General features: G+C 40.2%; 3 protein-coding genes across 4 annotated transcripts; 2 read left to right on the top strand and 1 right to left on the bottom strand.

Moving 5' to 3' along the window:
* Window positions 1-116: 116 nt before the first annotated feature.
* On the bottom strand, window positions 117-7433 carry arf3b (ADP-ribosylation factor 3b). Of its 2 annotated transcripts, none has more exons than XM_050037487.1 (5): window positions 7368-7433; window positions 5380-5632; window positions 5164-5274; window positions 4945-5069; window positions 117-2284 (listed from the first exon to the last, which is right to left on the bottom strand). In XM_050037487.1, the coding sequence occupies exons 2-5, from the start codon at window positions 5525-5527 to the stop codon at window positions 2123-2125; spliced, it is 546 nt and encodes a 181-aa protein (XP_049893444.1). In that variant the 5' UTR covers window positions 5528-5632; window positions 7368-7433; the 3' UTR covers window positions 117-2122. The 2 variants fall into 2 exon arrangements, with proteins under 2 accessions (XP_049893444.1, XP_049893445.1); XM_050037488.1 differs by having other exon boundaries at window positions 7296-7428.
* Window positions 7434-14160: 6727 nt separating this feature from the next.
* On the top strand, window positions 14161-20007 carry fkbp11 (FKBP prolyl isomerase 11). Its single transcript, XM_050037486.1, has 6 exons — window positions 14161-14503; window positions 14616-14678; window positions 17239-17326; window positions 17470-17503; window positions 17667-17737; window positions 19757-20007. Exons 1-6 carry the CDS (start codon window positions 14372-14374, stop codon window positions 19963-19965), a joined length of 597 nt encoding a protein of 198 aa, XP_049893443.1. The 5' UTR covers window positions 14161-14371; the 3' UTR covers window positions 19966-20007.
* Window positions 20008-22835: 2828 nt separating this feature from the next.
* Window positions 22836-24794, top strand: LOC126385862 (40S ribosomal protein S26). The gene is made up of 4 exons (XM_050037885.1): window positions 22836-22970; window positions 23930-24107; window positions 24212-24342; window positions 24703-24794. Exons 1-4 carry the CDS (start codon window positions 22968-22970, stop codon window positions 24736-24738), a joined length of 348 nt encoding a protein of 115 aa, XP_049893842.1. The 5' UTR covers window positions 22836-22967; the 3' UTR covers window positions 24739-24794.
* The last annotated feature ends 1835 nt before the right edge of the window (window positions 24795-26629 follow it).

Raw genomic sequence — 26629 nt, 5'->3', positions numbered from 1 at the left:
CAAGATCTCCTGTGCCTTTTCATTTACTTGTAAACACGGATATAACTAATGAAGTGTGAATATGTTATTAATGAAATCCATCAGCGACACTCACTCACAGCTGATGAGACAGGTCATACAGAAAATGGGTTTATTTGTAATACAGCAGAATTTTGTTTGTTTGTCTTACATCACATACAGATGTCTCCTTGCATTCAGCATTGAAACATGATCTTCACCGTTTTTAAATCTACTTGTGTAACTATAACGGTACAGAATGAATCATTGGAAGGTTTTTTTTTTTTGTAATTTTTGTTTTTTTTGTTTGCACTGATTATCATTGTTTCACAGACACAGTCTACATCAAAGTTTCTTTACACCCCAAAAGAAAACCAAAGAAATCTACCACCAAATATGAATTGAGTAAACTGGCAAAACAAAAGGACAAAACTTTTGCCTGATCACCTTGAACTGTGGTGCAAAACCCACCTCTCGAGGGCATAGAGAAATAAATCTGTAAATCATTCTTTATAGATAAATATATGACTCGAAATCAGAATCGGACGAGCTGAGAAATCAATTAGAAGTTATCACTAAATATATAAGGCCACAAAACCCAAATGATCAAACTGATGATTGAACACAGCTGCTGAATATGAACGATGCACTCATACCTCGGTGGAGTGGATTTACAGCATGTTGTGCTGTCACTGGTGTATGAGTAGTCGTACCCATGTATGGCACACAAGAAGTTGTTCTACTGACAGAAGTCTGTGGGTTCTGCTGGTATCAGTGGTGACGCAGGAACTGATGTGCTGATGAGTGAACTGATCTGCTTACCCTGCTTCCTTTCACATAATTATCACCGAAATAAAGGAATATGCATGTCAAATAAATATTACAGCCATTTATAGATTCATCAACAATATTCACATTCAGTAACACAGAGTTATCATCCCCCGATATGCAAGTCTGAGACGAAAACACAAGGAGCGAAGAGCAACCTGAAGCAGTTTGAGTACTCACACATGAAGGCAGACACGCAGCAGCTGTGCAGGTCATGTGTGTCGTGTTTTATATTCTGCTTTCACATTAAAAAGACCATAAAGCTGACTACACTGTGTTTAGCGCACGTTGACGACTAAATGCAGAAATGGGTGGTTTGGTTAGTTTCTGCATCCTACTGTAAAAACAGCACCAGAACACGACGATCAGAGAAAATCTACAAACAGCATCAACATCCATGCAGCTCCGAGGATGGAAAGGTAGGCAACAATGTCAGCGAGAACTACTGGGATGCATGCAGCTCGGCGGTCAGGGACGTGTTGTGCGTTTTAAAATATTTAAAAAGGGCGGCTTCGACGCTTTGGGTCGCCACATGGGGAGTAGAAACACGCCACGGATATCAAAAGATTTCCAAAATGAGGCAGTAAGAGGACACGTGACAGGGGGAACTCCTGCTCTGTTGTCTTTTTCATGATTAATACTGACTGGGCCGCTTGCACCAACACACACAGGATGTGTGCACGCTCACACACACTTTATCTGAGTACCAAAGTGCCTCAGCATTGCTCACAAATTAATAGGTAGAATTATGATGACATGAAACTGCCAGCTGTGATTGTTCTCAAACATGGCTCTGTTAGGAAAAAAGAAAATGAAAAACAGGAAGTGCAACGGACACAGAACAGTTCTTTGTTTGGATGACTGACAGCTGAAAGACATACATAAACAAAAAGTCCTATCTGACTCATTGCTGACTCAGTGGAGTCACACGTGACTTGGTACAGCACCTAGAGACGAACATACAGTACATTGCACCTAAGGACAAGAGGTGGACACAGGAAAAGCAAGTGTCTGCTGTGATTGCTTACAGTTAGTGTGCATTTGTGTGTGTGTGTGTGTGTGTGTGTGTGTGTGTGTGTGTTTGGTTAAATATGAAGTACATGAGAATCTGATTTTAATAAGCACTGAAAACTATTAAGAATCTCAACAGACTGAAAATAAAAGCCTAAAATCCTCCCCAAACCCAGAATCTTGCTTTTCACCTATCGATCAAAACCCCTGTACCTAACTCACGCCCCCCATTCCCAAAACAAATAAAAACTTGGACGGGTGCTGGCTGCTTGTTCCAGTTTTCTTCTTATTTCTTGTTCTTCAGTTGATTGGCCAGCCAATCAAGACCCTCATAGAGGCCGTCGCCGCTGGTGGCACAGGTGGCCTGGATGTACCAGTTACGGTGACGCAGGGAGTGTAAGCCCAGCTTGTCTGTGATCTCTGCAGCGTTCATGGCGTTCGGTAAGTCCTGTCAAAGAGGCGAGAGTTCAGGGAGGAGAGAGTGAAGAGTCAAGGGTAAGTGATCAGGCTTTAGTTTGACCCTAATTGTGTCAGAAATATCAATTTATCAATCCATATCTTTTCTGCATATTTGTAATGGTTTCAGTACTCATTTGCTGCAGTACTGACACACTGGTACCAGCTGGGCTTTCTCACTTTCTCTTAAGCGGGATCAAAGCTGTACCCTGACCCACAGCGTGACGTGCACCTCCTCAAAAATGTAAATACATGTCGCGGCGACGCAGACCTCCGGCTATTTTTGTAAGCTGAAACCATTTCCCTCAGTGGAAACGAAGCTTTTATTTATTTTTATTTCACAGATAAGAAACAATAAATTGTGAAGACAATAAAGGCTTTACAAAATAGCCTTTTATGCCTTGTGTGTGATTTATCCTGGCTTCATATGAGCACAGGAAATCTCTGCTTGTAGCTAGGCTAATTTTATACAGTGTAAAATGCCATAGGCTTGTGCTAATAACATTAGCATGTTGCATTTGTTTGAAAAATGGGTTTAATATAAGGCAGTTGTTTTGTCAGTGAACCTTGTGAGCTGTAATGGAGCCAAATTTTGTAACGTTACCTTTGTTAAATGTTGCTGTTGTCCTCCCTGGCTTCACTAGCAGCTAAGCTAATTTATACAATGGAAAATGCCATAGGCTTGTGCTCAAACCATTAGCATGTTGCATTTGAGGGGAAAATGTGTCCAGCAAAAGGCAAGTGTTTGTCTGTCAATGCTGTGAGTTATAGTGAAGCTGATTTGTGTACTTGTCTTTGAAATTGTCTCTATTAAGCCATGTTTAATGTGTGTTAAATTGTGTTTAATGTGTGTTTTGAATCAACTAAACTTTACAGCACTTCACAGAAACCCCGCCGCTGACTAGTGTTTTGAAGGTGTAACTGCAGAGTGACACAGACACACCATTGCACAAGTATAAATGCTCACTGCGGCGTACGCCACGTGCATAGGCTCTGGATGGAGCTAACGCACAAGTCAGTGCTTTTCTTTTTCATGTATGATAGTAAATTAAATATTGTTCGATTTTTGATTGTTGGTCGGACAAAACAAGCAGTTTGTAGTTGTCACCTTGAGCTCTGAGTAGAGATGAAACAGTTTTGCAGTTTTGTTAAAATGTGCTGAAACACGCACTGAAATCATTTCATCAAGTTTTATATTAAAAACCACATATAAAATTAGCAGCACATTTTGTTTACATCAACATTAAAATAATAATATAGCCAGTACCTCATGTACACCTTAATCTGCCTCAGTTCTGCCTTAATATTAAAGCCTGTCTTTCAAATGCTTGCTGGAGTGTCTGTGTCACTGTAGATGAGGACAGGGGACCAGCAGCATCACTCTACACCCACTCAGTAAACAAGGGAGCAGCAAAACAAACCCACGTTGCATGTTGTGTCTGGATTTGAGACTGATGCAAACTTTGGCTGATGCAGGACAGTACTGTGAGTATTTAATCACACAGTAATAAATCCTGGTTTAAATTATAATTTAAATTTGACATTGTAATACTAACAGTCTGGAAATTTATCGTGAAACCAGTAATCATTTCATTCAGAGCTCTGTGACATCGTGGGGGCCATTTTTCATTATTTTCTGACGTTTTATAGACCAGCACTTACTCAGTGAATCCAAATGTAATAGGCAGATTAACAGAGTGGTGCAGGGACCTTTTTAGTAGGCCGACATGGAAGTTATCATCACCCTGGTTCCCTTAAAAAGAGCTAATGGGATTTTTTGATTGGATTTTGGATTATTGCAGAAAATAAGCTCTGTAGCAAAAAAGTTCATGACACTTAGATGTTTTGTACATAAGGTTAATCTTCACAAATGAACACCATTTTATGTTTTCTGAAGCGTAAATGCAGTCTGCTAACTTTAGGTTACAAACGAACTGCACCGCAGTCACATGACTTCATCGTTGCCACCACAACAAGGCTGTAGTTGTGGCGACAATATTGTTAGCAACCACCTTTTTCAAGAGACTTTCAAAACTGTAGAACAAACATGAAAATCAGGCATCTAACCAAAAAACATTCAAAAAACCAATTGAATTCTCAATACACTGCAGACTTTGTAACGTGCTTGCAGTCATACAGTGGAAAACTGAAAAGTAAACTTCAAAGTAATACCTCTATATTTTGGGAATGAGACCTATTTGCATTCTCGTCAGGAATTTGGTGATAAAATTGATACCACACTCAAGTCTGTGCAGTGAACACAAGGCTACAGCCAGCAGGCGGTTTACTTACTGCATCTTAGCATAAAGACTGGAAACAGCTAGCGTGGCTCTGTTCAAAGGTAATAATGTCTGACTACCAGCTCCTCTAAAGCTTAATAATTAACATGTTGTATCTTATTTATTTAATACATACAAAAATGTACAAAGGGTTGTAAGCCAGAGCAGGTTTTCATCATTTACCCGCAGTATTTCTCAAGTTAGTATCATCTTTGGATTTAGGTTACAAATAATTACATCAGCCTGAAGAAGAATTTTATCTACGAGATACTAAGTGGTGCATTGATCCTCCAGTACAACCCTATTGTGCACTGATTTATTTGCAGTGTGTATAAAATGTGTGTATATATGCAGAACAGTTAGGGTGTCTTGCCTGTTTGTTGGCAAACACAAGGAGGACAGCATCTCTCAGTTCATCCTCAGCCAGCATCCTCATCAGCTCCTCTCGTGCTTCGTTCACACGCTCTCTGTCGTTACTGTCCACCACAAAGATTAGACCTGAAACAGCGAGAGAGACAAACAAAATCCTTTTTTTTCTGAAGGAGAAGAAGAGGAAAGTCGCTGGTGTAACCCTATGATTAGCTCTTCTCACCCTGTGTGTTCTGAAAGTAGTGTCTCCAGAGGGGGCGGATCTTGTCCTGCCCACCCACATCCCACACAGTGAAGCTGATGTTCTTGTATTCAACCGTCTCCACGTTAAACCCTGAAAATAAGTGCATACAACATGTAAAGCAAACATAATAGTGCTCTAGTCATTAGTGTGCAGGAAAATACTTTAATATTATTTGGTCTGTGCACCTCCACCTACCAATGGTTGGGATAGTGGTGACTATTTCCCCCAGTTTGAGCTTGTAGAGGATTGTTGTTTTTCCTGCAGCATCCAGCCCCACCATCAAGATCCTCATCTCCTTCTTCCCTATGAGGCTCTTCAGCAAATTCCCAAAAATGTTCCCCATGATTCAGATGAAGTTCTTAAACTTCAGCGTGCGGCTACAATCCTGATTACAGATGCCTTGCTGCCAAGTTTCACTCGTCCAGCAGCAATAGATCACGAAGGAGGGCTGAAAGGAAACACAGCAAATGACCATTTAGTAATACTGTTGTGTGTGTAAACATCCAGTGATGGATGCAACAAACATGTTGGCATAAAGAGAGAATTATTAATAAGCTAAAGTGTCTGTGAGGCCTTTGTTAAATTACAATGAAGGGAACGCTCCATCAAACCTTCCTTTACTTTTCTGAAAAGACTGCACCACCATGCCAGACACTCTCACTTCTACATGCACAACCCAAGACAGGTGCAAGCTATGCTAATTGCCCACAGTCATCATCACAGAGAGGGTGAAGGAGATGCATGTTAGTGCCATGACTGCAGGCTGCAGTACAATCTGTTCAGACCCTTCTCGCTTGTTTTTTTTTTTTCTCCTTCAAATGTTATCCTGCAACAACGCCAAGCCCTCAGAGCACATGAAAAATGTCCTACATTACCAGGCCTGGCTCAAACATATCCAATCACAAACCTGGACTAAAAGAGGCAGAGAAGAGCACATTTTCACGAGTCGGCAGTCTAGTTGTGCCGTGTTTTGCAGATATAGTTGTCAGTAGAGCACGGGAGCAAAAATACTATTGCAGTGTCCAAAAATACTCTCTTAAAGTGAAACTGCACACAACGGTCCACTTGCTATCTTATCTATCCTTTCAACCACATTTTACTAGCCTTATGATCAGGTGGATTTCATTTCAGCTAAGTTGTTTCATTAACTGTCATCATTTGAAGTGCTGAAAAGCTTCAGAGGTCAGAAACCAGGTTGGTATTACACATTTATATTTCTTTTCAACACATTGAATGTTTCCAATAGAACAAAATGTACCTGTAAAGACTGCAAAGTGATGTGTTCAAGGTGATGTGTTATGTCCCCAATCAATGTCTTCTTCATGCACTAACACATCTTTGGACATTGTGGTACATTGTGGGGTATGTCAAATGTAGTGATTGCACATACTCTGAATTATAAAGTGTGCACTTGCTATATTTCAGTGTAGAATAGAGACATATACGCTCATCATGTGCATTGGCATCATCATCATATGACACTATTGGTGGGTTGAGTGGACTAATAGACTCAACTAAAGTGAAAAATAGAAGATGATATTTAAATAAATAAAGTCGTCAGTAGATATGAGGCTAGCTGCAGCCCTGTCCATGGTGCTGAAGAGGATCACCACACTTGTCACAGCCTGACCCCATCTCCTGTCCTCCCACAGAGGGCTGTACAGGTTTAAATATGAGCTCTTACAATAGTGATTTAAGCTATGTGGGAGCAGGGCCACGATATGCCGGCCTGATAACATTAATTCAACTCCGGGTGACTCAGGTTACGTTAGCCGGGAATGCTATGCAACGTTAACGTTACGGCTATCCTGGTGATATTAGCCGTTAACATCGGCCCCGGACATCTTAACGCGTTAACTAAAGAGACACACTTAATTTCAGCGACCGAGCTTCACCATTTCCTCGTTATGTTACCGGGTTTAAACTCGTTTATCGAGCTAGTTTAGCTCTAATCGACGAGACGTAACGTTAGCTTGCGTATTTGCCGTCCCGATCCACCCCATTCATCCATCCGCTTATCACCTCAGCGGGCATCCTGCTGCCAGCGAGCCGCCCGCCCGCCGCACAACACCGAGGCTACACAACCGAAACAGGTCGGCCATCACACACACCTTGATTTAATCACCCGCCGGGACCTGCGTGTACACAGTCGGGTTGGTGCTGGTGCCAGTATCCTCACTTACCTCCGCCGAGTAGTCCTCTACTAAATGTCTAACGGTATTTTCCGGGGGACAACTCAGCAGTAAACGAGATCTCGCGAGACCTGAGGTTCAAATCAAACTGGAATGTTGACAGTGGTTTTCAAAGGACGTCTGAACAACTACAGGTTTTGTATCATCAAACTGTTAACAATTTGGGATATTTATATCAGTTTGGGAGCATTGTCACCTCAATCCTGATTTCCTAAAAATATTTTAATATATAACAAACAGTGTTGCAGTACAATGGGCTCTGCACAGGTAAAGGACTTTGGTCTGCCTTCTGTTTTTACAAGGCTACTGGTTATGATTTAATTACATGTCTGTGTGTCTACAGATCCAAGACTCAAATACTCCTTCAGACATGCATTTTACTGATTAGTTATGGACACACAATACAAAAATATCAGGATTTAGGCACCTGAATGTGTTGTCATAACCACTGTTTTAACCTTTAAAGGGCCCACACACCCACCACAGTGATCTCACTTATTCAGTCTCAGTAGCCCTCCTCTCAGGGCTGTATGCATACATGTTAACTGACATTTCCCTCACTCTTCTGTTAGCTTTGTTGGGCAGGATGACTGACACCTTTATGTTCATTTTCTTTAAAGGTCCAGTGTGTAGAATTTAGTAGGATATATTGGCAGAAATTAAATATAATAAGGAAGTTTTCTTTGGTGTATAATCACTTCAAAATAAGACTTGCTTTGTGTTTGTTACCTTAGAATCAGCCATTTTTATCTACATATGGAGCGGGTCCTCGTCCATGGAGATCGCTATGTTGCTACAGTAGCCCTGAACGGACAAACCAAATACTGGCTCTAGATTGGGCCACTGTTGCAGTCGCATTTTGCATCAGCCATCAAAGGTAGCAGCCCTTTCCCAATGAAAACATCAGAAAAACAGATTTTTTAAATGTGAAACTGCTTTATTAAGTGTTTTTACTGGTTTAAATCCCCAGGTCCGTTTGTTTTAGAGAGGAAGAGACCTCTGCAGATAATTTGGCTCCTGGTAAAACCCCCCTGAACAACGAACACTGAAGGAATATTAACAAGGAGAAGTTTCAGCTGGTTGCAATCTGCAGTAATCACCACTAGATGCCACAAAATCCCTCTAAATCTTACACACCGTTCATTTAAGAAGGGGCAATGCACATTAAAGCTGCAGTAGGTAGAAAGCCTGAAAACGGTTGATTTTTGAGTCTCATCTGAGTTAGGTTTCTCCGCTCCCACGGCTGACCCTCATGCCCTCCGGCCGGGCCCGGCCCCACCTCACCCTTCCCCTCCCTCCGGGGCTCCTTTTTTTGGGTTGTTTAGCCATGCTGCTAAATGCTGGAATAGCTATTTTACCTGGTGCACTGTTCGCCATTGCCACTTGCGCTCCCCTTCTGCCGGCGGCACGGGAACGCGCATATGCAGTAGAACAGCCAGTAGGAACGCAGTGGTCTGAGCTGACCTTTGATTGGTTGATGCACATCGGCACGATACTGATTCTTTAGAGGCTGAACACAGAGCCATGGTAAGGTGCAGAAACCTATTGTTTGTCTCAGACCACTTGATTTACATTATGCTTAGAGGATATTATAAAATTTTTACTCAATTATACCAAAACAATGTTGCCTACTGGAGCTTTAATTAACATATGTTCCAGATTTACCCATACAAGCTAACTTTTATCTGCAGTCCCTGGCAGGTTGATGGCATATAAAAAAACAAAACAAAGAAAAACATACAATAGCGCATTAAGCACAGACAATTAGTAAAACAATGACATGATCTCTGCCCCAGATGATCTGTCTTATTGGTGCATGGAGTCCAATGACCTTATATGATATGCAGTAAAGCTCTGCTCACCTACCACCTGAGCAATCAACCAGAGATCAACCACGAACACCTGTGTGAGTCCACAGGGCCATGAAATCTCTATAGGAAAACTTTGCTTTTATTTACACAGGAAACACTGTGTTTAAACTTTTCCCAGATAGCACACCTCCTATCAGTGACTTAAGAGCGTTTGTTTGCAATTATTTGAATTAACACATTTACATTTGAGGTCATTAAAAGGCATTTTAGGTCAGATGTCTCCCTCTGCTTTGGGCCTGTGTCGCCACACTGTACACAGCAGAGTAACAACCAGGGCCAGATTAACAGCTAATGTTTACTGTGCACTAGAATAACTTGAAAAGACTTTGAAGATGCTTTTAAAAGACTAAAGTCAAACGATCTATCACATCTGAGACAAACTGAGTTTTTAGTCACACACTATAAGATTTTGCAAAGAATGGGGATCTTGTAGGGTCACCATTTGCACGACTACAGCTAGATTCCTTTTGAAATTATTTTCCATCCTGTTTGTGGTGGAAAATATTACACTAAACTCCCTTTATGAAATATGACATATCAATTATTCGTTATGCGTCGGCAAAAAAAACCACATAACCCTGTAAACACAAGAAAAAAGGTGTCATATCAACCAAAATAAGTGCTGGTTGATGGATCAGGTACCAATTAAATAAACAACGACTCTTGTTCACTCCACAACTTTCTCCGGACTTGTGCAGGTTCTAGCCTGCCATGTCCCCCTCCATGTTCACTGTCCACCCAGTTTGCTGCTTCTTGTTTGGTGCTGGAGAGAGCACAGCAATTGGTTCATGACAGCGTTCATTCATTTGGTTGGAACGTCAGATGAGAAAGAGACTGACTCAAAACAGCTTGGACTGAGGTTTATAACCACCTTACACCAAACGATCAAGATAACTGAAGCCGCACCAACTGAGGTTAAACTCTCATTATTTTATTTCAACACTGGAAATTTGTCTGCGACAGTGAAGTTGCTTGAAAAGTTGTTTGGTTGAAGGCCGGCATTAGTGGGCCCTGTGGTCATAGCAGGATTACTGCAGCTGGAATTTATGGTAACAATGGACACCCCTGAGGGTCCGGGGCAGCTGCCTGGTAATCCAGCCTTGATCACAACAGATAAATCATGGACATGCTGATGCACCTTAATCCTTAAAGATTCCATACTTGTTAACTGGAAATAACAGACAAGAAGTCATTTGGAGGAAGAAATAAATGTAATTGCTACTGAGCCCAACATCCTGTTATATAAAGTTCCTGTTGTATGTGTGAAGATTTCAGGAAATGGTGACTTGGTCTTCAGCATTGCATAACACTTGTGCAATAGTTTCATCCACAGATGGGGAACAAAGTTAAGTCTCTAAATGGAGGTCCTTGAAATGTTCATGAGATTATTAGTACAGTATTAAGTATAAATGGTGGAGACTCTTTTGTCTGGTTTATGATATCGCTGTGTGATATGACTGATAATGACAGATCAGATCATGATGACATGTTTTTACCAGCCACAGGAAACCTATCACTCACGGGTGGTCTACATGAATCTGAAACCAAAGAGCATTTCGATGAAGTCGTTGCATGTGGTCAAACCGGGTATTTAAAAATGAACACTGTGGTTTTAGCAGCATGTAATCTACTTCTGTGATCTGAGGGAGGAAGAAGGTCTTATCTGTAGTTTGCACACTTAGATGAGTCATTAATTTCTATTTCAGTGCTGCACTGTGACAGCGTTTTAACGTACTTGATCATACTGCTTTACAGGCAATCATGAAGTTTATACTGACCACACATTTACAGTGCTTTGACACATTGTGACATCCAAGGTTGCTCACCGTGTCTCGGTGTTCGGACATGAACAAGCAGCACGGTGATTGAGCCTGCCAGCAGCATGGCATCACACCCAGTACATTTATCACTGTTTGTTTTAGTTAGCACCATCTGACAGAGCTTATTACCAAACTAACTTCACTGCATGAGAAACTATTCTTCGTCTAATACATTAGCATGTGGCACAAACACTGCAGCCTGTGCCAGTGATACTTCCACGACATCCTGCTGCCAAACAGAGGACTTGAGACAGTTGGTGGCTCGAATGTTTGTAGTTCTGCAGGTCACTGTTTCACATAAAGCAAGGGGAAGTGGGAGTAGTGTATCTGATGACAACGACAGTCTGAAGAGGTGAAATGAGTCCTTGATCGAAAATGCCATCTTCCTCTTTAATGCAACAGATTTGGGATCACCCTGTCTATCAGCTTGGAATGTATGACTCACTGAGTTTGAGATTTAAGTAGGTGACAGAGGCAGAGTGACAGATTATAATGTTGCATATTATGGTCCATATAGTACAGGACTGAAGGAGACGGAAAATAAAAGAGGAAACTCCACATTTGTTTCTCTTGAAGCTGTCATAACTCGCAATAAATAAATTTATTTCTGTCTTCTTCTGATATAAATTCAAATTTAATGTAGCCTACAAATCCAAAAAAATCTGGTAGATATGAGATGAACATTTTCCTGGGTTGTAGCTGATGTTACTTGTAGTTCAGAAATGTCAAGGTCAAGGTCAAATTTATTTGTATAGCACATTTAAAACGATTAGAGTTGACCAAAGTGCTTCACAAGCATAAAAGAAACTAACAAAATACAGACACACAGGGGAAACAAACAAAAACAATATGTGGAGTCAAGATGTCAAAGATCAGCTCACATTAAAAGCCACAGAAAAAAGGTATGTCTTAAAGATAAATGTGATACATAAATGTGCGTACATAGTGTTGTTACATTTCCAAACTTCTGTCGAGCAAGCTATATTTTTTGTTTCTGATCACAGCTATGCTTCTAACATGACTCAGTGACATTTCATGACCCTGCTAACAAGTCACCGAGTGTTTCTGCTTGACAGGATCCATGACAGCGCTCGCATGTTACACTGAAACTAAAAATAAGTGATGAAAGTGAGTCATAGGTGAAGAAAATTTGTCTCGATGTCACTGGCAGTTTTGAGGACATCTCATTTTAAAATGTGATACATAGACTCTGTATGTGACGGCACAATGTGAGCTTTGTTTTACATATTTAGAATCATTCTCATGTAGATTTTCAAGCAGTTATATGATTATAAAAGCCCTGACAATATATTTTCTCAGTCTGACTCTCACTCTGAGCAGTGTGGTCCTACATGAGCACAGAACAGCTTTGGTTGTTAATTATTTTGGCCTTGCTTTTGTTAACAGTTTGAAGCCAGCTCATTTAGGGAAAGATGTAATACACCGCCTGGCATGCACCAATCACTGTTTAGCAACATGTGACAGTTGTGGGGCTGTTTGCTTATGCTGCCTGATCACTGTAAATCAACTCTGATGAAGTGGGCCAGCTGACTCTCTGAGTGCTAAATTCTGGGTAAATAATAAGTAATGTGTTTTTGTTTTTTTTTCTAAACTTGAAGTTATTGTTGTTTATTTATTCACAAATACTTAATGTTACAGAGAAATACTTTTTTGAAAACAGGTTTTCATGGGCTTTAATAAATGTTGGACATCATCTCAGGGTTAAAACTGCCTGTTATATCATTTTCATTCATTTCATTTTCAGTTACTAGTTACATGTAATCAGATTACAAAATATATGAATTTTAAACAGTGACATTACTGAGAACAAATATGTAACTAAATTGTGGTTACAAAGGAGTTACATCTGAATATTATGTTATATTATATTATATTTCTGAATATTATATTATATTATATTATATTATATTATATTATTGTAATTGTAAGCTAAGGCTTCAGCCTACACCTTTTCGGTCCTGTTTTGTTTGGTTTTATAATGCTGGAAAAAAAAGCATTTACTTAATGTTTATTTATTTGAATTTGTATAATGACATGTCGGGTATTTCTTGTCTTTTTTTAAAGATATTTTTATATATTGTATCTATTATATTGTAATTCTTGATTGTTTGTTTTGCGTGGTATGCTATGGACCTCTCTCCGTGTCTTTAATAAAGTCATTATTATTATTATTATTATTGTCTATCTACCAGTACATTTGTGTTTTATAAGTTGGAAAATGACCAAACTAAACTAAACTAAACTAAACTAAACTAAACTATTATATTATATTATATTCAGCAAACAGTTTATATATAGAATATAACATAATGCCTTCTTTTGGCATAGCCGGACATTTTTCAGATTTATTACCCAGCTTACTTTGATAAAGTAATTAAAGTAGTTAAATTACTAATTACATTTTCCACAGGGTAACTAGTTATCTGTATCCTATTACATTTCAAAAGTAACCTTCCAACACTGTTCATTTTCCAAAGAAATGTTAATTAATTAAATTTAATGATAAATCTTATGATCATGCTAAGGTACATTTAACATACAAAAAAAATCGAATTTGGCCAAGTCTTTGCCCCATTTTAAAGATTATATTTATTTGTTATTTATTCATTCATTTTATTATTTCAATGCAGTCTCTAGAATGTGCAAATAAAAGTTTTTCTACCATCCATCATTTATAATCAATTAGTTGCTCCACTACATAATTTTTGACTTCCCTCATGCCCTTTTTCATGTCCTTACTAATTATTTTTAGTCTGTCATTCGTCTTTTAGGGCGACATGTGAAGTCTTGGAAGTCTGACTTTGTGCAAATTATTTTCTTTAAACAAACAAAAACTATCATGTTGACATGTCTGCAGTCACAGTGTGGGAGTGAGGCCCCAGCAGCGACGTGGCGTGTGTGCAGCAGCAGCAGCAGCAGCAGCAGCAGCAGCAGCAGTGGGGTGTCTGCTCCTCCTGCCAGTCCCGAGCACGGAGCAGCAGGGCCGGCCACACGCTGCACAGCACCGCCCCCCAGCGCCTCTGCAGAGCCCCGCTTCCGCCTCTGAGCCCCGGCAGCAGCAGCCTGATGGGATGCTGGCGGAATGTTTGAGGCGGGCTCTTCAGGGAGACCCAGGTGTCGGGACAACGTCCATGGGCCGCTAGTCCTTATCTCTACACTGTTATAACACATCAGCATTACTCGCTGCTGAGCCATTTTGGTCGCAGGGGCAGACCGTGCAGCTCTCTGTGTGTGAGTGGAAGAAAGAAGAAGAAGAAGAAGGATCCTACGCGGAAGTTGTTGGATGGCAGCTGCTGTTTTCCAGAAGTTGACAATGAAGAGCAGCTTTTTGTTGCTGCTGCTGTTCGCAGCTTTCACTTGTGGACTCGCACAGGGAGCAGACGATGAAGCGGAGGAGCTGCAGGTGGAGACCCTGGTGAGTGTGTGTTTGTATGAGACACAGTCATACTGCAGCAACACTGATATATTACACCCACTGATCAAATCATACATGCAACAGTATTAACAGTTCACTTCTCTGACCCAAGGTGAAACCAGAAACTTGCTCTGTACTTTCCAGCATGGGAGACACGCTGCAAATCCACTACACGGTAAGACACAGAGAGACACTGGAACTGATGAAACAATCCGCTATGTTTTACAATAACATGAAGGCACACCGGCCCAGCTGCTGCTGACGAAAGCAGTTGTTGTCTATGTGGCACCGTCTGCATGAACCATGTGCACACCGCTGTGATTGAGCCTGTGTGAGGGAATAATACACACACGTCTGCGGCCAGCAGCTGGTACACACAGCTCTGTGACTGAACATGGGGCGGATTGTGGTTCATTGTCTTCCAGTGGGGTTTATTTGGCTTTATCTCGTGCGCTTTATCTCGCCTCCGCTTTTACTATGGAGGGATGGGGCGGTGCAACACGTCAGCAATAAACCCCAACCACTTCACCCATGCATGCATGCATACTACTGGAGGCTCGCTGGTCTCAGCCCTCACACATGTTGATATGTAGGAATTTAAAAACTCACAGATTCATAACAACCTTTAAAAAATTAGATGCTTACCTCTGTGACTCAAATGTAATGGTAATACATGAGAAGAACACACCAGGGCTGATATACAACGTACAGTATGAACAAAAGAACATAATAGTGTAATATTATAATCATTTAAAAAAAAAGATAAATATGCCTTATGTTCTGATCATTATTTATTCAAGTACCTATTAGTTGTTACCTTGAGAACAATTACTCTTCATATTAGAATAGTATTATGATGGGTTTAATGATATTTTAAACTGTATATTTCTAGTTACATTTTAGGTCCACATGTAAAAGCACTGAAAATTAGCAATAGCTACAAACTTTCTGCGCAATAAATCAGTGCCATACTCTGTATTTTAATTATGTTAAATTGCATTGTCCATATAAATAAAATAAGATAAGATAAAATAAAATAAAATAAAATAAAATGAAATGAAATAAAATCTAATACAAGTTAAAGAAGAAGAATTTACCATACAGTACGGTTTGAAGTGACCAAAGTCTATTCATACATATGAGGCACCTGTAGCTGAAAACACACAGCATGTTTTAGCTGGAACCGTCTGTGCATTTTAAATAATATATTGGATAAGTGATTTGTGTCTCCACTGCACCTGTCGCTGATAAGGGACCAATTAACAGCCCGATTAGGCTCAAAGCGCTTTCTAATTGATAACTTACTTTAATTTTTAATGTAATTTAATTTAATGATTGGGCTCGTTGTTGAGACAAATGACTCAGGCGAGGCAAACTATTACTGCTGAATGAAAGAATATATAGAAACTGCCAGATAACGGAAAGATACTTTAAGGAACAAATGAAAATGACAGCTTTAAAGTGGATGAAGTTTTGAGCATTAAAGAGCGGCAGAACTACACTGTATGATCACTCATAGCAACTGATAGAAGAAATACAGTGTTATTTTCTACTGGTGTTAAACTCGTCAAGAGCAGGGCCCTTCATATCATAAATGTTTATAATTTTTAATGTAAAAGTCATAAATGGTTGTCAGTTTACTCATACCTGTTTAATTAAATGTATCCTTTTTTTGTCAATCCACACATTGGCAGTTGAAATGCAGCTTCCAGATATCCCTCTTTTAATTCAGCACACATGTGCAGTTAGGTGGGATAAATAGTACAGCACCCATGGAGCAGTTTGGGGCTTTGGTGCTCTGCTTGTAGTCCCTCTCAGCTGCCAGTCCACATCCCATACTTGGTCCATACGGGGACTTGACCTGGTGAGGAGGTCCCCGTGGACAGAGCTACTGCGGCCCCTACCTAGACCTTCCTGTTACTTTTACTCTCTAACTTTATAGGAATCGTTAAAATACTTACTTGCTTTAATCCTAAGAGATGTAGCAGTGGTTAGCAGCCAGTTTTCTTAGGCTAGCACAAAGACTGGAAACAGGGGGAAACAGGTAGATTGGTTTTATCCAAAAGTTAAAAAAATCCGCCTGCCAGCACCTCTAAAGGTCGTGTGTTTAATCTGTACCAAAATATCTGTACAGCTGGTTGTCAGACTTTGTTCATTTAGTGTGGACGGAGCCAGGCTAGCTGTTTCCTCCTGTTTTCAGTGTTTATGCTAAGCTAAGCTAACTGGCTGCAGGCATTAGCTTCACTGCACAGACACAAGAATGGTAACTATTGGCAAGAAAGCAAATTTACCACAATGTCAAACTGCTCCTTAGATATGTACTACAAGTGTATTTTTAAGTTGATCAGATAGGCTAATTTATAGGTTGTCTACAACGTAAAATGGCTGCACTTAGAGCTTTTCTGGTCAGAGCATTTTTTACACGTCACGTTCATCGATTCACACAAACACTGGAGGTCAAGGCTACCATACATGGTGCCACCTGCTGCTCAGTAATTATTCACACATTCAGTATCTTGCCCAAGGACCCAAGGAGCCGGGAATCGAACCACTGATCTTCTGATTAGTGGATGACCTGCTTTGACTCTAAGCAACAGCTGCGCTTGTCTAAAGTGTTCACATATTGTATCTTCAAGGATATGAAAATACATCAAACCACAGTATTTTTAGCTTTAAAGTTTGCACAAATGCCTCACCTAGCACTCCTGCCTCACATTGTGTGTTTCACTGTACAGGGTAAACTGATGGACGGAAAGGTGATCGACTCATCACTATCTATGGACCCTCTCGTGGTGGAGCTGGGGAAGAGGACGGTAATCGCCGGTAAATGATCAGTAAATCATCCCGTGTTGCTCAATCAGTGACACTTTGTTTCGCCAACATTTGAGAGATAAGTACAGCGTGTTGTGCGCCGGGGAACAAGCTCACTTTGCTGACTGACATTCTCTGTGTGATTTTCTTATCAGGTCTGGAACAAAGCTTGGTTGGCGTTTGTGAAGGGTAAGAGAAAAGTGAAGGTCTACTGAGAAGAAAGAGCGTAGATTTACTTTGCAATAGCTGCATGCAGTCATTTCAAAACGTACCACAGTTAATAGTTATGTGATACAATCTGAGGAATGCTTCCTTGGTAACTGTGTTTTACATTTCTATGTTTCTCATTCAGGCAAAAAATCAAAGCCACTATTCCAGCTCACCTTGCATATGGAAAGAAAGGTTACCCTCCTACGATTCCAGGTACTGAACTCATGCACACACATCAATGCATGCACAGACACATGAGCACAGGGCGGAGTTATAATGTTAAAACACACATAGCAATGTTAATAAGAATCACATACAAAATCAACAGTAGTACAGGATGTGTTTGCAGAACGTCAGTGTTTGCACTTCACTGAGCAACTCTGCACAACTATGATCCTGTACATCACCACATTCACACTGAACATTTGTTTAAAGTTCCCCTCCACTCAAAAATATGTTTTCTTATCTGTATGTCCCCTAAAATGTCTGACCTTGACTTTACTATCTTGTGTCTGTGCAAAGTTTGTCACTAGAGAGGTGTTTTCAGAGGTGTGTTCTTCTACTGAAGGGGGCGATGTCTGTGGACCTCCCTAAAATAAGAGATTCAAATAAATGCCAGGCAAACTTGATTAGGTTCATCACTAATACGAAAGTCAAGCGCTCTCTGATACGGGAAATGACAAGGAACTTTGACACAACAGCAGCAAAGGAACCTGAAACCACCACCGCAGAGCTTATCAGTACAGAGAGCGACAGTTTGCAATAGCATAGTGAAAGTTCTGACAGCAAACAGTGTGCAGTTTTTGGATGTTTACTGGACCCTGAAGCTTCCTTCTATTATCTAGCAGCCACTGCCAGTTAGCCCACAAGCTAACAAGCTAACAAACAACATAAATAAAAGATGGAGAGAGCAGTAAGCAAAAGAGTAGATCTGCTTCCAGACCTTCTTCACAGTTTCTTTTTAACTATTATTGGGGAAAACTGTGTTCAACAACATGTCAATCTCAGTATAAATATGTCTGGAGAGGGACTCTAAGCACATGGCTGGTGATATTCTGTGGTTTTCTTATTGTCAGCAAATCTCATGAAAAGATAGAAACTAACAAGTTATTAGTCTGAGGCAGCAGGACACTGCAGTTTTAGCAAACACACCTTAAACTGGAGTTAACAGTGCATTTGTTGGGGACTATTTTCACCTGTGGATTGATACACACGAGTTAGTATTTCCAGCAGAAGGATGTATGAGGCAATGACTCAAAATAAACTACAGTGCCCAAGTTTATCATAATGAAGGAATATGTCACCCAGTGCAGCAGTGTGGCTCAATGATCTGTTTTAAATGTGTATCTGACACAGAAGAAGAGGAAGGCATAGCAGGCTTATAATATATGTAAGTATGATTAATTCATTGTTGGTTAAGATCTTTTTATGGGATTTGTTGATGAGAATTGTATTCTTTAAATTTGTTAGTGAGTGTTTTTATCTTTCTTATATGAAATATTCTATTTCATAACGTCATTTATTATTTTTTCAAAACATATTTTTAATAAACTTATTTTACAAAACAGAAAAAAAGAAAGCAATACTTATACACAGACATTATACAGCAACACCAATTACAGACAGCCAAGCAAAACAAAAAGAGACAAAATACACTAAGCCTGACACACTTTACACTTCAATATTGCACCAAGCTATAATTCTGCATCCTTTTCCCAGGCCAGTTCTGTCAGCTCAGACTCCTCTGAGATTTCATGGTGCCCAGGTATTCAAAGAGGAGGTTCCAGATCCGGTAGAATAAAAAGGATTATCCTTTCAGGCTGTGGAGAAAGCTTCAAACAGGATGCTACCTGTTACAATATGCAGCCACTGATTTAGAGTGGGAGCTTTATCAGTGAGCCACACAACAAGGAGACATTTCTGAGGAGAGTGTAGCAGAATATGCAAAAGGTGTTTATGACGGGACGCCAGGTGGCTTAGTGGGTAGAGCAGGCATCCAACGTGCGTGCATACCATCATCTCTGTCCCTTCCCCCCTCATACCGAGACTGTCCTATCTAATTAATCGGCGTTTTCATCAGGAGGAGTTAATAAAAAAATAAATAAAAAAAAAACAATTACTGTATCCTTCTAGTCTCCTGAATTGTCACCATTCTTGGGTGAAAAATTAAAGGGGAAACTCGATCAGCACCTGATGTGACAAAACACTAAACATGATCTCGATCTGTTTTAGGTGATGCTGCCCTTGAGTTCGAGGTGGAGGTGGTTTCTCTGACGCAGCAGACACCGTGGCAGAAAATGGTCAATGACGTGCTCCCCCTCGTGTGTTTGGCACTGGTGCCCACTTTGCTCGGCTTGGTGGGACTTTACCTCTACAGAAAGGCCAATGCCGAGAAGCCCAGCAAAAAGAAGGCAAAGGATAAGAAGGCCAAGAAGAAATAAGGACATGGCACAGAACTATTTAAATAAAATTTTTAAATTGTATTTTGTGTCCTTTCTGTTTATTTACATGCTTTTAGCCACCCCCATGATAGTGCTGCCACAACTGCAATAAATAAATAAGTCATCCCAGAACCAGAGATATTAGATTGTAAATGTGTAACAAGACAGTTTAAGCCACACTGCTGTATGCTACAGAACCACAGATTTACAAACTGGCTTTGCTCCTTTAGATGTGGCTCTATTAAAAAAAATCTTTCCATGACAATAAATCCTTTACCAGCACAAGCAGCATTAAAAGAAACATTTAGTTACGGGACATTGTGTTAAAGTGCAAGGACACTGTTAGAACAGCCTGCAGAGCGCCTCACACACATTTTCTTTAGGTGTTTTGTGTGTGACTGTATTAATAGCAGCTTGTGCAGACCTGCTTCTTTATAACCAGGTACAGGGTAGACCATTAACAAAGGGCTCCACTGAGTAATAGCATTATGTAGAAACATGACTAATTACCAAAGAGGTTACGTGTTGCTAAGAGATATTCTTTGGAAATTATGGGAGCACCATCTGAGGGATTTAAAAACGTCTTTCTGAGTAAGACCAGGAGACACTGCAACACCAACACAGTAAGCTAACTAGAGATAATGCTCACTCTCAGATAAAATATTACATCTGCTTATCTGCATCTCCTGCAGCTTTTCATTTTCTACGTCAGTGGAAAAAAGGTTACTCAAAAGCAATCTGATGATTTCCTGTGGCTTTATTGCAACTCCACAGAGCCTTTTGAACCTGATGCAACAGGTGTGAAAGCTTGACCCACCACTGAATCCACATTGCATCTCCTTGATGGTCCAGCCAATGAGGAGAGGAAGGAATCGGAGGGATTAAATGAAACCTCTCCTCTTAAAAGTCCCTCTACTTTGATGTCATCATGAGCACTGCTGTTTCTGATTGACTTTACTGTCACATCTTCCAAACAGATAATCTCTGATATAGCAGTGGTCTCCCAACGAATGTAGATTCAAACACAGTACAAAGTATTTGTGGTTAAAGACACAAGAAACAGCACATACACAAACCGTTCACAGTTACTCAGCACCAACTGTGTGTATGTGCGTGTGAGGGTGGGGGGTGGGAGGTTTAAAAAAATGTTGCAAAGGGCCCCTTTTAGGGACCCCTATGGCAGATAAAACACTATAGTGTCCCCTAGAGTGGCTTACCAGTGGAAATAAATGATGAAATTGCCTCTAGAATGGCCTGAAATTAAATAAAACACAACTCAGTGCCTTACAGGCTGCCCTACTTGCCAGAGGCAAGCCTCCAGAAACAGTGCTGGGTTTTGAAGCCAATTTTACATGATGGCCAATAGTGGAATAACACGGTCCAGGTCCACCACGTGATGCTATGGGGCCAAAAAAGACTTTTTCCTAAGAGTACTATTCAGACGGGATTAGTTTTACATAGGGATGTGGACTAATGTCATTTTACCACAGGAAGTCTGTAAAATAAATGTGCGATTCGCACGGGACAAGAAATCCCTGTAATTCTACCAGGGATGGGAGTGGTTTGCGCCCTGGTGTCACCTTCTTGCCGGCATGTGCATGCTACGTTGCTTCCTGTATGTGTAATAATAATTAATGATTAGCCCAATATGAAATATTGCCCACGATCAGGATTGTGTGTACACAACGATTAGCAATATGGATTTATATTTGGCCTACCTAACACAACCAGAAGTCTCGTGGCTCTGAAAAGTGCTTTCTTCTTGACCTTTTTGATTGGTCTCCCACATAGGGCTATGCGATCATTAGAGGAATGTCCACTACCACGACTGCTGACAACACCGAATGCTTCTTCAAGTGCCTCCATCATTGAAAAAACGCGGAAAACTAGTTGTAAACGGGGAAATATGGTTGTAAACAGGATGTGATGAAATATTTACATACATTTTTACAGAGGCACGCGTTCACACAGAATTAAAATTACCCGAGGTATTTTCTCCGGACCATTTTACAGAAGGTAAAAGTCGCTGTAATTTTTACTGACATTATCCGTTATGATTACAGACATGGCGCGTTCGGACTATGAGACTGATATTCTAAAAGAGACATCTGTAAATCAGTGGATAATTGTTTTGTGCATCACAACCCCTGGGAAATGATTCATTTCATTATCAAGATTTGATCAATTCAGTCCAATAACATTTCAAAAGTCTAGAAGAGCCACACAGTTAAATAATTTGATCCTGATTTAAGTTAGTGAGGTGCCAAACTGAGATTTGCTGCTCAGGTGTCATTGAGTCTCAGGTAATTTCATGCTGTGAAAATTGAGCTGCTATTGGCTCCATGGGCCACTGTGCAACTTTCTTGGCAATGAACAGGGGCCTACTTTCAAAGTTGTATCCAGTTCCTTTTACAAATCCGTGGCTATAGGACATTCTGCGCCATGGTGGCCCACTGAATGCAGCTGGTGTCCTTTCAGATTTTTGCCCCTGACCCTCACAGCCTGAGTCCACCACTGGTAGATCAATTCCAGTCACAATTTAAGTGCTAAACTTTACTTATCTTTTTAAAATGCATTGCTTTGACAGACAAACTCCACAATATTTTCCACACATTTCATCTATATTGTTAATCTACGTGGAGAGCTGAAGAACAAAGGTCTGCTCGTTTTATTTGACAGCGCTGCTCAATGGCGGTGCTTCTCTAAATCGGACTATTACCGTAACATAGAACTCCGCTCCCCTCGGGTGACGCCTGGACAAAATTGAATACACTGATATCCCTCCGCGAATAAAAGTTTATGAATATTATTTTCTTAAAGGAATTTTGTGTTGTTCATTTTTGTTTAAATAGCGTACACAAATCACAACTGTGTAATAAAAAAAGGACATATTGGACCCTGTAATTTTGAAATAAAGATTTTTAGATTTAGAGGGCGGAGCGGAAGGCACTACTTCTCACGGTCCAACCTCTTCCGGTCCTCTTTCCAGCTTCCCGTGCAACATGGTGAGTGTGCCTTCATGGCGGCCGTGTGGCAAAAACAGAATTTAATGTCATTATAATCGTTTAATCACCCCAAATCACCTCGTATTGGGTATTTTAATCATATAGCCAAATCACAGTGTGAGAAATATTCCTTAGGTGTCACTTAAATTTATTAAAAAATAAGTCTGGGCCTAATGCTAGCTGTTAGCAGGCTAACCGTTTTGTGCATGTGTTCCAGTAAGCTAGCGAGAGATGATGGCACTGAAAATATGATGAGAAACACAGCGAAGACAAAGGATTCAAAATGTAGAATTTCTCACGATGATATATATATTAATGTGTCAGCTAAAGACTACGGGGGCACTTAAAACTAGTCACCGTAATTGTGTTGTAATGGAAGCCGGTTCGAGACACCGCAGCCATCACATGCATGTAGTGATCTGATGTTACTGTATTAAAATAAGTTACCGATATACAGACATTAGTTAATGGATTAAGGTCATCCTACGAAATACTGATTAAACCCACCCCAAATGATTATTACTTTTGTTTGAATGGTAAACTTGATGACTAAATGTAGAGGGTTGTGTTTTGACTTCCTGTCATTTTCTTTCTTAACCTGTTGAAGCTGTGGTACTATCTTTTTATAAGCTTGTGGAAATTAAAGTATTAGTAGATTAAATTAACTGTGCAACATTAAGGTGATTTTCTGTGCCCAGTGTTAATTCAGTTAAAAAACACAGTATGGGGCACAGACTTGGATATAAATAACATGGCACTGTTATCAATTTTTGAGGAGACATGTTTCTCAAAAGTCCTTTTAAATGTATTAAAAGAAGTTTAAGGTAGTAAATGCCAGTTTGTGATACTTGGTAGTTTTGAAATACTTAATGCTGCTGAGACTTTATGTACCAAAGAAGTATTGGTTTAGCTGTTGGGCTGTGATTTGTCTCCTTTCTAACTGTGGCATTTCTTTACAGACCAAGAAGAGAAGGAATAACGGTCGTGCCAAGAAGGGCCGTGGCCACGTGCAGCCCATCCGCTGCACCAACTGTGCCCGTTGTGTCCCCAAGGACAAGGCCATCAAGAAGTTTGTCATCAGGAACATAGTGGAGGCTGCGGCCGTGAGGGACATCACAGAGGCCAGTGTCTTTGACTGTGAGTGCATTTCTTTTTCAAGTTACATGTCATCATTAGTTGTCTGAGTTACCGTGGTGGCTTGCCCTCATCTTAACGATTCTCCTGTTATGTTTACTCTGCAGCTTATGTTCTGCCCAAGCTCTATGTGAAGCTGCACTACTGTGTGAGCTGCGCCATCCACAGTAAAGTGGTGAGGAACCGCTCCTGTGAGGCCAGGAAAGACCGCACCCCACCACCCAGGTTCAGGCCCGCTGTGAGTATCTTCCTCTACTACTTCTCACTCTGACATCTCTCCACTTGGTGCATGTATAGGTCCTGTTTGTGCATGTGTGTATTTTGGACCTGTGTGTAATTGACAATTGGGGATTAATAAAGTATATAAATAAAATGAAAACTGTAGATCTCACGGTGGATCATTTGATTAGTCATTACCAAAAAAGCGCAGGTGTAACTAATATGTAATGATGATTTTTGTTGCATTTATATTAGTCAGTAAGCAGAATGTTGGTACTGGCACACCTGAATGCAACCATTAATGTGATTTTGTTACATGTGTGACAGTGAGAAAGGTCTGTATCAGATATCAATCTAAATTCTGTTCCTTTTTTTGCAGGCCGGTGCACCAAGAGCCCCTCCAAAGCCCATGTAAAGCAGATTTGATGATGCTGTACACCTGAAGAATAAAATCAAAAGTCTTTACAAAAACTTGATTGTGAAGCTCGTTATTCTCAACTCACCACTGGTTGTGTAGTTTAGGAAAGACAAGCCTGTCAAGTATTTTATTTGGAATAGACTTTCTTACAGTACAAAACTTACAGTAGTTTAAGATCAAATTACGCAAATGCATAATTACAATATGATACATTTCAAAAGGCTCTGCAGTTATTTAAAGCGATATCAGACCATTTACAGGATGGGAAGGTTAAAGAGTAAAACTGAAGGGAACAAATAGTGCAACAAGGAAAACATTTGAACACAAAATACCACAAAACTAGAGTTTCTTTTCTGAAGTACAGTCTGGAATTGGAGTAGATAAGTTTATTTGGTTGTCCTTATGTCTAAAACTGAAAGGTGGCGGGGGTGTAGGTTGAGGAGCAAACAGCATTGGTATCACATGCATCAGGTTTTGAAGCACATTACTGTCTAGTGTTGCGTGTATGAGTAAAAATCTACACCCGGAATTGAATGGGAAAGAGGGCTGAATATTTTCAGATAAAGTGACTCGTTCTTTGATTCAACTTAGGGATACAACTCTGCAGAGGGTTCATGTCGTCTACCATTTTTGTACAATATGTCACACTTGAGGTCGACATAATGGCTAAGGGTTCAGGTCTCTAGTTCTTTGGGTCCTAGCAGTCTCCAATACCAAGTTCTTTTGATGGTAAATCGGTTGTAAGAACAAATGTGGTTCTGGTTAGTCAGCGGTTACTGGTTAGTCAGCGGTTACTGGAGGTTTTAGGTATGCTCTATAAACTTCTCAAAGATGGCCAAAATAATGTGGAGCCTTTGTACTGTGCAGTACCTGCACCACATGATTAAGTGTTGACAAGCCAAGCTTTACACTTAATGTGATCATTTAAACTGCTGAGAGAAAACAAAATGCAGAAAAGACCTCAAGCCAAAGGCACAATTGTAAAGTCTACACAGAAATCACACCTGGGCCTTTGTGTAAATGCAAGCTGTTTCCTACATCAGAATATACACAGTGAAGTAAGATGTCATCAATTAGTCAAAGCATTATTTTCTTTTTGCTAATGCAAACTCAAATGACAATTTCAGTGATTTATAATGACAACTTTGGTGTCGGATCATTTAAAGACACTGTCAATGTTTTCTAGATTAGGTTGCAGGAAAGTACATCTCAGGATTCTGGGACACGTGTTTGATTTACCACAAACGTCTGTCCCAACATGACCTAACAGTCTCTTTTCTTATATTAAGGCAAGATCATTTGATTATTAAATGAAATTACAACTTTGGAAGAGAAATATTTAACCATCTATTTCAGTTTGTTTCTGTTCCGGGAGAGCGCCACAGTGCACTGTGTCTAAAAGTGACTCACTCTCTTTTAATCTCATCCAGCAGTGTGCACCAAAGCCTCTCTAACCATTTAAAACACAAGCAGCCCCACTTGAGAGCTTGTAACAATTCTTAACAAAAAAGCACATTTAAGGTAAACTTTTACAATATTTATTTCGAAAGGGAAACCCCAAATAATCTTTTATAAACGTCCTCTGCAAAAACTAAGTGGAGGTAACTCCTGGAAAAAGATAACATTTTAACATCTACAAGGTTTGTACTGACAGAGCAATGAAAACACAGAAATATTACCTTGCAGCTTCTTCCTAATCATACTGTATGTACAAATATATTCATTTACTTTCACTAATTTGTCATTTTGCCACTGTGATAGGGAAAAGTGCTTAACAGTAGGAAGTAGTGGTTCTTTGGTTCAGCCATGGGGGAACCATAATTTGGTACTATACAGAACCACACTGACGGTGATCGCAAAATAAAAGGAAAGCCGAGTACTTTTTTGA

The sequence above is a fragment of the Epinephelus moara genome, chromosome 24 (genome assembly GCF_006386435.1).
Source record: "Epinephelus moara isolate mb chromosome 24, YSFRI_EMoa_1.0, whole genome shotgun sequence".
NCBI classification, from domain to species: Eukaryota; Metazoa; Chordata; class Actinopteri; order Perciformes; family Serranidae; genus Epinephelus; species Epinephelus moara.
This window is presented reverse-complemented; position numbering and strand designations above follow the sequence as displayed.